The sequence below is a fragment of the Chlorocebus sabaeus genome, chromosome 12, assembly GCF_047675955.1.
Source record: "Chlorocebus sabaeus isolate Y175 chromosome 12, mChlSab1.0.hap1, whole genome shotgun sequence".
Classification (NCBI taxonomy): Eukaryota; Metazoa; Chordata; class Mammalia; order Primates; family Cercopithecidae; genus Chlorocebus; species Chlorocebus sabaeus.
The window spans coordinates 20,434,093-20,446,323 of record NC_132915.1 but is presented as its reverse complement, the minus strand read 5'-3'; the positions used below and the strand labels follow the sequence as shown (position 1 = coordinate 20,446,323).

The following is a 12,231-nucleotide window of genomic DNA, read 5'->3' as shown; positions in this document are numbered from 1 at the left end:
TTGTTAAACTCTGTATCTACTAATGTTTTGTATATATATAAATTTTTTCTGTAGAGTCAACTGGATGTACCATTTAAAGTTAAAGTTGGTCACATAGGTAAGCCATATTTATTACTGGGATATCTTCCTTCCTGGACATGCAGCCAGAATAATTTGCCTGATATCTCTGTTATGTGATATTTTTCATGTTTCTGAGCATCAATTAAAAATAATTATGTGTTTTTGTCTCAGTCGAGCTTTGTTGTGCAACTTAAAAATATTATTCGATTCATATACCTCTTGCCTAGTATTTGATAACCTAATACATTACATATCTCTTTAGGTGGTAAATTGAGTTAATTCAAAGGATTACCTCTAATGGAGAGCTTAGCTGTTTCAGTTTCCTAGGTGTCTGACTAGTTACCACTGCTATGTTTTGATTAATGTTGGATATGTTGTGTAAAGAATAGGTTCTGGGTCATCCAGGCTCTGTGACTAGGGGCCAATTTGAAAACTAATTTCTGCTCTGCAAGTTTTTGTGTGTTTTCAGAAAATACTCTGCTTTTTCTTGTTTGGTATTATTTTTACCAGTGTTTACTGTTTATATCGTAAATATACTGGTTGAGCAGTAAATGATTAGAATTTGAGGTTTTAACATGTTTAATAAAAACTTGCCTGTCATGTTTCTTGTGTTACAGTTTTACTGGTTTAAATATTGTGCAAGATAATAGTGTCTTTAATTGGGACTTTGAGATATTTTTGTTATATAGATAGTTTTTGTAGTAGGATGTATACATTGTTATTGAATCTATACTGTTGTCGCTTAGGGAACGAAGTATTTTGAAAGCTTACCTAAATTACATGATAAAGGTCTTCATAATTATGTGTACTTATGGTTGGTATTAGACTACATACCATAGAAAGCTTTCATCATCATATGTTACTGACAGTAGAATTCTATCCTCTCTGCCCCTACCTTTTAAAGACTATTTAGCATGAGTAAGAGGGGGAGAATGTCACCCATTTTTATCTACCTAACATTTTAATTTTTTCATATTTCTGATTATTTATGTGTGTACATTTTAAATACTTACAAGTTTGTATGTATTGAAATACTTGTAATTATGCAATTTTTACAATTTTATAATTTTTTTTATTAGCATGTAAAAAGGATTTCTCATAATCTGAGTTGATTTGATCTCATGTATTCTGTACCATAATAATCCAGTGCATGCATATTTGGATATTGTAGAATGATTTTATTTTTCCATTGATACAAAATATGTATTGGTACAATACGTATTTTTATGTAACTTTTAAACTTTTACCAAAGGTCATTGAATTTTACAGTGATGATTATTATATTTCAGTGTATGTAAATTTAACCTCAATTCAAGAACAGTCAAAAAAAAATCAGTAAAGTAGATAGACCTGTTTTCCTTAGAATCTGCCTGCCTTCTCTTTTCTTGCCTAATTTTGTTTAAAAATGATAAGGTAATTTTCAATGATAATATAAGATAGTAGAAAGTACACTGAACTAAACCCAAGATAATTTTGAGAATCATTTAAAGTGTTATGTACCTCTATCATAGCACCTGTTTTTTAAAACTATCACTATTTTTCCCCCCTTCTAGTAGACATCGAGTTTCTTGAGAAGTGGGTTTAATTTTTAGTGTATCCTCACCACTTAGCATATTACCTGGCATATATATTAGGGGCACAATTTGTTGTATGAAAGTAGTACATGTTTCCAAATGAATGATACAGTAGCACAATCAGTTTTATAGGAATGTATTGTCCCCTTGCTATTATTAGGTATTGATCTTTCAAAGTTTTCCTCATTTAGAATGCAGAATTACAGGTATATCAGCTATAAATACACATGTACATATTATAAAAGAGGTTGTCTTCTGTGGAAAGTTTTTGGAATTACATCTGTATATTTTTTGAAATTTGCTAAATTTTCTACAAGGAGTCTACATTTCATAAGAGAAGGAAGAAAAAGTTGGTTGGTTTGTTTTTTGAGACAGCGTCTCGCTCTGTTACCCAGGCTGGAGTGCGGTGGTGCGATCTTGGCTCATTGCAACCTATGCCTTCCTGGCTCAAGTAACCCTCCCACCTCAGCCCCCGAGTAGCTGGGACTGCAGGTGTACGCCACCATGCCTGGCTGAGTTTTGTATTTTTTTAGAGACAGGGTTTTGCCATGTTGCCCAGGCTCATCTTGAACTCCTGGACTCGAGTGATCCTCCTACCACAGCCCACCAAAGGGCTGGAGTTACCGATGTGAGCCACTGCACCTGATCAAGTTTGACTTTTTAAAAAAAAGATTTGGTGGTGAAAATGGCATACTGTTAATATGCGTTTATTATTTATACGGTTTTGTCATTGCTCTTTGTCCTTTTGTTCATTTACTGTTTTTGAAGTATTACTGTATATATTTTAAGCAGTCTGTTGGTACATTTATAAATAAACTAACCATGTCAAATTTGTTACAGTTTTTTTCCCAGTCTGATTTCATTTTGGTTATATTTTTGGCCTGTACAGAAATTTTAAACGATCACCATGTTCTCTGATTTAAAAACTTAGAAAGTTATTAGAGGCTGGGCAGGGTAGCTGATACCCATAATCCCAGTACTTTATGAGGCAGAGGCAAGAGGATTGCTTGAGGCCAGGAGTTTGAGACCAGTCTGGGCAAAATAGTGAGACTCTGACTCTACAAAAAATATAAAAAAGAAATTAGATAGTTCGTTTTTCTCTGAAGTGATATTGTATGATGAAATCTCAAATCTTTTTCTCAGTTTGAAGTTTTCTAAACACGGAGTTTATAAAGTATCATGAGATGGATCTAAGTGGATTTAAAAAAATTTCGCAATCACTAACCAGTTTTAGCAACATTGTATATTTAATAATCTATTCCTTACACAATTATGGCAACTGTTTATAAATCTAGACACTCATACCATTTAAACAATTTTAAAATATTTTAAAACTCTCTATTACGAAAATATTCTCAAGATACAAAACTAGAGTGAGTAGTTTAAGAAACCCCATACATAGTATTTTTGTAGTTCCTTATGCTTTTGTAACCCTTATGCTTAAAAAAAAAATTCGTTGCTATTTGATTGTCTTAGGCTGTTTTCATTAGTTTGCATAATTTTCAGATATTACCCAGAATGTTTTATTGTTACTATATGTGTAGTTTTTCACATATATGTTTATATGTATGATTATTACCATATGTGTATATAAAAATTCCTGTACATACGTACATATATATGTATGTAACACACATACACATAATGAAAAATATATATACACACACTTATTTAAAGTATATAATCTACCTTTTATTGGGGGGAGGTAAAGGTCTCACTATATCACCCAGGCTGGAGTGTGGTGGCATGATCACGCCTCACTGTAGCCCCGACCTGGGCTCAAGATCCTCTCACCTCAGCCTCCCAGGTAGCTGGGACTACAGGCACACACCGTCATGCTTGGCCAATTTTTTTAGTTTTTATTCATAGAGACAGGGTTTCGCCATGTTGCCTAGGCTGGTCTTAGAACTCCTGGGTTCAAGTGATCCATCTGCCTTAGGCTCCCAAAGTGCTAGGATTCCAGGTGTTAGCCACCGCGCCTGGCCTAATCTACCATCTTAAAGCATTAAAAATATATATATATGGAGGTTTAGAGTAAGGATTGGGGAAATTCAAAGTTATGATATTAACGATTGTTGATTAAGGGAAGAATATTGGTTTGTTTATGGTACAGAGAACTGTAAATAGAAGCTTGTATAAATATTTCGAATATAATCTAGGTTTTCCAACAATACTGGTATAAATACAATAATTTCACATCATTACAACGAACACTTGTTGTTTTTGGTTGTAAAATAGCTTTCAATAAAGTGATTAAGCGGATCTCTTCTAATATCTGACAGAAAATAGACTAACCCTAAATGTAGGTTGAATGAGTAATATTTTTTGTCCCTTTTTTTTTTTTCTTTTCAAAAAAATGTAGGTAATCTTAAACTTATAATTCCATGGAAAAACCTTTATACTCAACCTGTTGAAGCTGTATTGGAAGAAATTTATTTACTCATAGTGCCTTCTTCTAGTAAGTTAAATTTAAAAAAATTATAATTTAAGTTTTTCTTTTTTATGGATAGAAAAATCTTTATATTCAAAATACTTTTGGGAATTTGTTGAGATTTTAATATTTAAATTTGATATTTGTTAATTCAAATTAAATTGGTTTTTACTCTACATTTTTGGAGATTTTGAATTAATGATTATTTTTTATTTATTATTATTTTTAAAGATAGAGTCTCTCACTGTCACCTGGGCTGGAGTACAGTGGCACCATCTCAGCTCACACTCTGCCTCCTGGGTTCAAGTAATTCTCCTGCCTCAGCCTCCTGAGTAGCTGGGATTATAGGGGCCTGCCACCATGCCCAGCTAATTTTTTGTATCTTTAGTAGAGACGGGGTTTCACCATGTTGTCCAGGCTGGTTTTGAACTCCTGACCTCATGATTCGCCTACCTCAGCCTCCCAAAGTGCTGGGATTACAGGCATGAGCCGCTGTGCCTGGCCAATTAATGATTATTTGTAAGGATTTTTTGGAATAACTGTATTTTTAAGGTAATTATGATTCTTCCTTTTTAATCTTCCTGTAGGAATAAAATATGATCCTATAAAAGAAGAGAAACAACTCATGGAAGCAAAGCAACAGGAACTGAAAAGAATAGAAGAAGCAAAACAAAAAGTAGTTGATCAAGGTAAAGAAAACAGTAAATAACAATGCTAATAAGAGAAGTGGAAAAGACCTAAATATTTATCATAATTGAATATTATTTTTCTCTGGAGATGCTGAGATTATTTAACAAATATGAGAGAGTCTCATTGCATGGGGAATTTTAATGTAGTTTGTATGCTTTGTTATGTGTACAGAAATTTTACCTTATGGAAATTTATCTTAAGGCAAATAATATGTCTAGCTTATTATTATTATTAGGTTTACATATTTTAAATATATATATACACACACACACACATACATACTAGGTACGTTCAGTTTTTAATGATAGCGATTAATTTTATCGAGCATATTAATTTTCTAGCCTTTGCTTTCGTATTCTCCTTATATCAATTCTTCACCCTTTTGGAGATACTTAGTTTCTTGATATATTTCTATTTGCCTCTATCTGTTTATTTACCCTCTGGCTTCACATATTTTCCAATTAAACTTAGACCATATGTTCCATTACTGCAACCTCTTTTTCATTATTGGAAGCAGTGTCCTGCAGAAATCTAACTCCTTTTCACCTGTTCTCTGATCCTTATTGCCAGCTACTTTTTATACTTTCACCTAGTGGGTTTTTTGCCTTGGCATGTAAATATTCTGTTGTTTATCTTGAAACATGAAGTCATTTTCTTAACCTAGTCATCTGTTTATCTTCTTCTCCTCTGTCATTCATTTAATGGTTAAACATCTTAAAATTAAAAAAAAAGTTTACTGACCTCACTGTCTCTGAAATGCATTGATTTTCTTTTAATAAAAAATAAGCTTCAATAATAAATGTTTTACTTGTTGGCAAACATTAATAGAGTTAACATGTAATTCTTTACAACATCTCTTGTAATTCTGTTTTTTCTTTGTAACAGTTACTTTATATTATGTGTAGTCATTTATCCTTACCTCCAGTCCTCTTTCCTAAGTCTCCTAGGCCTTTTCTTTTTAAAAATTATTTTTATTTTATCAAGATAATATATATGCATAGCTTTAAAAGCTAAGCAGTATTATAGTATCCATATTAAAAAAAAACCAACTGTTCCTGGCCCAGGTCCGCACCTATATTGCTAAATATGGTGCTTACACCTCTGTTTCTTGATTTATTTAGATATTATTTATATATAAAAAACATGTTATATATAACATAACATGCATATTTTCTATAATATATTTTATAACATATAATTAATGACGTTACATATTTTAAACTCATCTTGTGTTTCATTGGCATATATATGACATATAATATATAACACGTGTAATATATATATACACACACACATCCTTTTATGATATACTATGAAGATTGACCCTATTTTTTCATCTTCTCTGTATAGTTTTATCACCTTTTTGGTTAAATCAGAATTCATTGTTTATAGTATCATGACTATATATAAATGTTTTATTTATATGTGAATAAATAAAAGTGGCTTTGAGTATGACTGTTTATTTTGTAGGCTTTTACTTAACCTCCCTGTTTTGTTATTGGGCTCTCCCTGTTCTCCCATGTACAAAATTTGGATCCTATTAGGGCCATTTTCTCTAAAATAAACCCTTGTGTTCTTACTAGGGTGGGAAAGGGATGTTGCCTGGATATTGGGCTAGGAGAGGGAGGAGACCTAACTTAACTGCTCATTATGCAGATTTAAATCAGTTCTTGTGTTATCTTCCTCTCTCTCCACTATGTTCCCTGTTTGCTATTTTTTGTTTGGTGGGTTTCCAGTTCCTGTATCTTTCCAGGGTTCTGTGACTTGGTTTTTTGGTGGTGGTGTTTGTTTTAAGCTCATCTTGTGTTTTGTTTTGTTACCCTGCAAGACATAGGCATTGGCATGCTTTTCAGGTAAAATGGATAGTTGGTTTTGTTCAGGATTGGTGCTTTATTGACAGAGTAATATGAGAAAAAAGAGCAAAGGAATTTAAGGTGTTGGTAAAATAATGCATCATGGAATCTGAGCTGCATAAGGAAGTCAGGAGGAAGTAGTGGGTAGAGAAAGAAAGACTTAACATTTAATTGAATGACTAAATGAATTTATGAAAGAAAAGATTTTATTAGGTAGTGGTGAGAGTCAAAGATTAAAATATGATCCTCTGTCTTTAAAGAGCTTGTATTCTATTGTCTACTTAATTCTATAATCTATTTATATGTGTATATATTCATTTAACTCTGGTATATTTGAGGTACATATGATTAATATCTTCAACTTCCCTTTATCTAAGGCCTCCTGGGCCAGCTGAATTAGAGAGTAGTAGGCAGTTAGAGGAAAAGATAGATTTATATATATTATTTCTATATAGTACTAGAAATATGAAAAGAGGGACAGAACTACAAATAAAAAAGAATATAGCTTTCATTGGCATTTTTAAAGGGAGAAAAAGGATAATAACTATGGTTATCAAAGGCATATTTCAAAAAAATTAGGAACCTCAATTCTTTATTCTTCTTTATTCTTTCTTTTCTTTTTTTGAGACAAAGTCTCACTTCGTCTCCCAGGCTGGAATGCAGTGGTGTGATCTTGGCTCACTGCAGCCTCCACCTCCCTGGTTCAAATGATTCTCCTGCCTCAGCCTCCCAAGTAGCTGGCATGGACCACCATGCCTGGCTAATTTTTATATTTTTAGTAGAGACGGGGTTTCGCCATATTGGCCAGGTTGGTTTCAAACTCCTAACCTCAGATGATCTGCCCACCTTGGCCTCCCAGCATGCTGGTATTACAGGTGTGAGCCACCTTGTTCCTCCAATTCTTGATTCTTTCTATTTCTCTGGAAAGTAATGGAACTTGAGATACTTAATACTGTTTTCTGAACATGAAATAGATGATGAACTTCTTTCATCCTTGTTCAAATGGAGAGAGGAAGAAGATCTTATTTCCTATTTTGTATTTACTGGGGGAGGAGGATATTCAGCTGTTTTACACATCTGTACACAGACAGCTTAATGGTGGTATCACTAATTTTGAGAGAGATTTCTGTTTTGCTGTTGTTAGTGGATTTTCTCATTTAAATCTATTATAATTCTTACCTACTAATCTTCATTTTTTATCTCATTTTTTAAATATGTTTTTGTACTCAGGCATAGGTTAGCAAATTATAAAATTTAATGTCAGTAAATTCTACATGGTCTGCTTTAGTCTCATGGCACAATAAACTAGCTTTTGAAAAATGTTTAATTGCTTTTGAAAGACTTCCGGAAAGCAAGCTATTAGTGTTCTGTTTACATGTATATATATGTATGTTTCAGCAAGGCAGCATAAGTATGTTACTTCAATATGTGGATTTTTATAGAGTATATTTTTCATTCAAGTTAAAAAAAAAGAATATTTGCAATTGTAGAACAACATCTGCCGGAAAAACAGGACACTTTTGCAGAAAAATTAGTTACACAGATCATAAAAAATCTTCAAGTGAAAATTTCCAGTATCCATATTCGTTATGAAGATGATGTAAGTATTTTAATGTGTGATATTTGTTTTTATATTTATATGTAAGTTATTTTACTGTTTATTGACACCTGCTTTTTAATGGCCAACCTATTAAATACCAACAGGATACAGAGCTAAAGATGATGTAATCCTTCTTTTCTATAGTTACGGTTGTAATTTGCAGTCCTTAGTATTGGGTGCTTGATTTTACACTTTCCCAAAATGTTCAGACATTAGATCATGAAGGAAATGCCTTGGGAGTTATGAATTTAGCAGTTATGTATTTTTAAAATAATTTAAAGTATGCTGTGTTTACCTCCTGGATAGAGTACTGGTCTAGCAATTAGTGGAGCTAGCCTTAAATAATTCCTTGATACTGAGTAAGTCATTTGTTTTCTCTTAACCACATAATTATTTGCTTTATAATCCTATTTTGTTAGTCTTTTTTAATAATTTTTTTGTAAACTGGAAAACATGCAGTTTAATATTCCCGTGTAACACAAATATGTTAATAATTAATATTTTATTTGTTTTAGGAAAAATATAGGAATAATAGTTTTTCTGGAAATAATAAAATGTTTTTGGATGTTTGAAATAAGTTACTTCCCAAAAAGTTACCCCTCCCTCACTCCCTCCCTCCCTCTCTCCTTCCCTCTCTCCTTCCCTCTCTCTCTCTTTCTCTTTTCTTGTCTTGTCTTTTCTTTTCTTCCTTCCCTCTCTCTTTCTCTTTTTTCTTTTTTTTCTTCCTTTCCTTTCCTTTTCCTTTTCCTTTTCCGGCCTCACTCTGTTGCCAGGCTGGAGTGCAGTTGCCCGACCATGACTCACTGCAAGCTTGACCTTCCTTGCTCAAGTGATCCTCCCACCTTACCGCCACCCACCCACCCTGCAGTAGCTGGCACTACAGTTGCACCCCACCAGGCCTGGCTAATTTTCTTACATTTTTTTGTAGAGGCAGGGTCTCACTATGTTATCCAGGCTGGTCTCCAGGGCTCAAGCAATCCTCCTGCCTTGGCCTTCCAGAGTGCTGGGATTACAGGCAGGAGGCACTGCACATGGACAATTTTTTCTATAAAGTGAATTTTGTCCAACTACTAAAAATCTGAGTAAATTTTACTTTCTTTCCTCTTTAGATCACAAATCGGGACAAACCGCTGTCATTTGGTATTTCCCTTCAAAATCTCAGCATGCAGGTATTTTGTTTATACAAGAATCCTAGCCATATTTAAATGTGCAACATAGTTAATTAAACTACTGCTCTTTGTATATGCCAGCATCAGAAATAGGTGTCTATGTAGAATGGGTGCAGAAAGGACCTTGATTGGATTGGAATGGAGGGTATGTAGATTCATATTTCAAAAAATGGTTGAAAATCAAATTCAGAAATATGAGGTCCTATTATTATTGGTAATTATGATGTAATTTTGCTTACTTTAAAAAATCCATTTCCAAGTTCGTAATGAGTAAGTACCAAATACAAGTAATAAATATTCATATCTGAAACTTCTATAAGCCTTGAAAAACATAAATTATCAGTTTTTCTCAATATCATTATTAATATTGTAGCATAGTGTTTTCCTGTTTAATTTTTGAAATCAAGGAATTTTAAAAATATAAGAGCACATAGAGAATTTTGAAGCTTGCTTGCCTCCAGAATGGATGGCTGTTAAATTAAGAGCCTGTTAACATAACCTATTTGCTTAAAGTCTTAAATATTTTTATAGGAATAAGCTGTTTTGGATAAAGTTTAAATCCCTTTTGTTCTCTACTTCCACCCACCCCTCATTCCCCAGAGATAAATATCCTAAGTTTTAAAACTTTTATATAATATATCTATTAAAAATGTAGGATTTTAAAAGTTTACACACGTTTTATATGACTCTTCTATAAGTTCTTTTTTGCACTTTCCAGTGTTTTTGACGTTTATCTGTGTTGCCACACGTAACAAAATTCAGTTTAACTGCTGTATCATATTTCATTACATTATTTTATTTGTTACATCTATTGGGTTTTGTGTATGATTTCTTTTTTATTATTATTTTAAAATTGAGCAGCCTCCCAAGCCAGAGCAGGCTCAGAGAGACTCCACAATTTCTTTTTAAAATGTGGCTCCACTGCAAGGAAAAAAGAAAAAATGGCCTCCAAAAAGTTATTCAAATACTATCATTAAGTTGAAAAATAAGAATGGAGAATTAGCCATTGGATTGGGCAGTGGGAAGGTCATTGGTAACCATGATAACAGTGGTTACTTATCGTCACCTTTAGAAACTTGTCTGCCAGCCTAGACCTATTCAGTTAGAAACTCTAGGATTTGGATGCAGCAATCTGTGTTTTACAAAGCCCTCTAGGTCAGGGTTCCTGGGCCGCAGAACCAGAGGTAAGGGCTGGGAGTGAGCATTACTGCCTGAGCTCTGTCAGATCAGTGGTGGCATTCGATTCTCACAGGATCCTTGCAAATCTTATTGTGAACTGCGCATGCCAGGGATCTAGGTTGTGCCCCTGATGGAAAAGTTATCTTCCATGAAACTGGTCCTTGGTGCCAAAAAGGTTGAGGACCACTGCTCTTGGTACCAAAAAGGATGGGGATCCTAATGCATGCTAAACTTTGAGAACTACTATTCTAATTATCCATTCAGTTCTCCACATAGAAATGAAAACCATCTTTCTAAAATACAGATCTGATCACTTTGTTCCTCTCAGTGGTTTTTCATTGCTCTTAGTTTTGTCCTTAAACAACTTATAAACTCTTTTTAAACCGACCTCAGGCAATATACCTGGTTTTACCTTTTTTCTCTGTTTTGCATTATATTCTCTCGCATACTGAGCTACTTCAGTTGCTGGAATGTGTCCTATATTTGTGTACCTTTGGGCTCTGCCTGATGTGAATCATATTCCTTGTCGACCTTAGAATCAATAATTTTTAGTTACATGTTCTATATTAGGTTATATATAACATCTCTTTATCCATCACATCCCTGAATTGGATGCTCCTGCCATGTCCTCTCAATGAACTGTGTGTTTAACTTCTACTGTGGCACTTACCTGTTGGAAATTGCCTGTTTCTTTGTTTGCTTTTCTGACCTGCAATGAGCTCCTTCCTTGAAAGCAGATACTTTACTGTGGTCAGTTAGTATTTTTTGATGGAGTGATACGTCTTTAAAGGCATTTTCATGGGACATTGGTCTAGGGTATGATAGATAGTGATTTATCACTCTGCTATTTCAAATGGAATGACCTTTTTACTGCCATTCTTTTTTTTTCCTTTTCAGACAACTGATCAATACTGGGTTCCATGTTTACATGATGAAACTGAGAAACTAGTTCGTAAGGTAAATAAATACTGTATTTGTCAACTCATGGACTTAAGAGAATTTTGGAAAGCCAAATGATAATATATAGATAAGGATGTATGTAAATTGTGCTTATTTGTTTAACTCTGTGATATGGCTCACTTACTTATTTGAGACTTCTAAAAATAGTATATGTTAAAAATTCTAAGAAAATGAGACATCTAATAAATTTTATTTTCAGTTAATCCGATTGGATAACCTTTTTGCCTATTGGAATGTGAAGTCTCAGATGTTTTATCTTAATGATTATGATGACTCCTTGGTAAGTAAATTTTTTTGATATGCATGTATATATTTGTTGGTATCATATTTTGAATGAGGTTTAATTCATTGTCATTTATCTAACATACTGTAGTCAGTATTTTTTCTAGGCACAATCTATTAGCAGAATTTACAGATACAGGTGAAGATGTATGTAACTATGCACAAGCATGAATACATACCCCCATCTCTTTTTTTTTTTTTTTTTGGAGACAGGGTCTGCTCTGTTGCCCAGGCTGAAGTGCAGTGGCACGATTATAGCTCACTGCAGCTTCTAACTCTTGGGCTCTAGCGATCCTCCTTCCTGCCTCAGCCTCTTGAGTAGCGAGAACTATAGGCACATGCCACAATGCCCAGCTAATATTTTAATTTTTTGGTAGAGACAAGGTCTCACTTTTTGTTGCCCAAGTTTGTCTCAAACTCCTGGCCTCAAGCA

The 12,231-nt window shown here is 33.6% G+C and overlaps 1 protein-coding gene across 4 annotated transcripts in view; it reads left to right on the top strand.

Moving 5' to 3' along the window:
* VPS13A (vacuolar protein sorting 13 homolog A) overlaps positions 1-12,231 on the top strand; it is a 238,929-nt gene that overhangs the window by 26,499 nt on the left and 200,199 nt on the right. For 3 of the 4 annotated variants that reach the window (XM_073021502.1, XM_073021504.1, XM_073021505.1), the window contains exons 3-9: positions 55-97; positions 3,997-4,092; positions 4,653-4,754; positions 8,099-8,208; positions 9,318-9,377; positions 11,454-11,513; positions 11,716-11,796. In XM_073021502.1, the coding sequence (XP_072877603.1) occupies positions 55-97; positions 3,997-4,092; positions 4,653-4,754; positions 8,099-8,208; positions 9,318-9,377; positions 11,454-11,513; positions 11,716-11,796 (552 nt within the window). The remainder of the gene's footprint in view (positions 1-54; positions 98-3,996; positions 4,093-4,652; positions 4,755-8,098; positions 8,209-9,317; positions 9,378-11,453; positions 11,514-11,715; positions 11,797-12,231) is intronic. The other variant, XM_073021503.1, reaches the window with a different exon arrangement.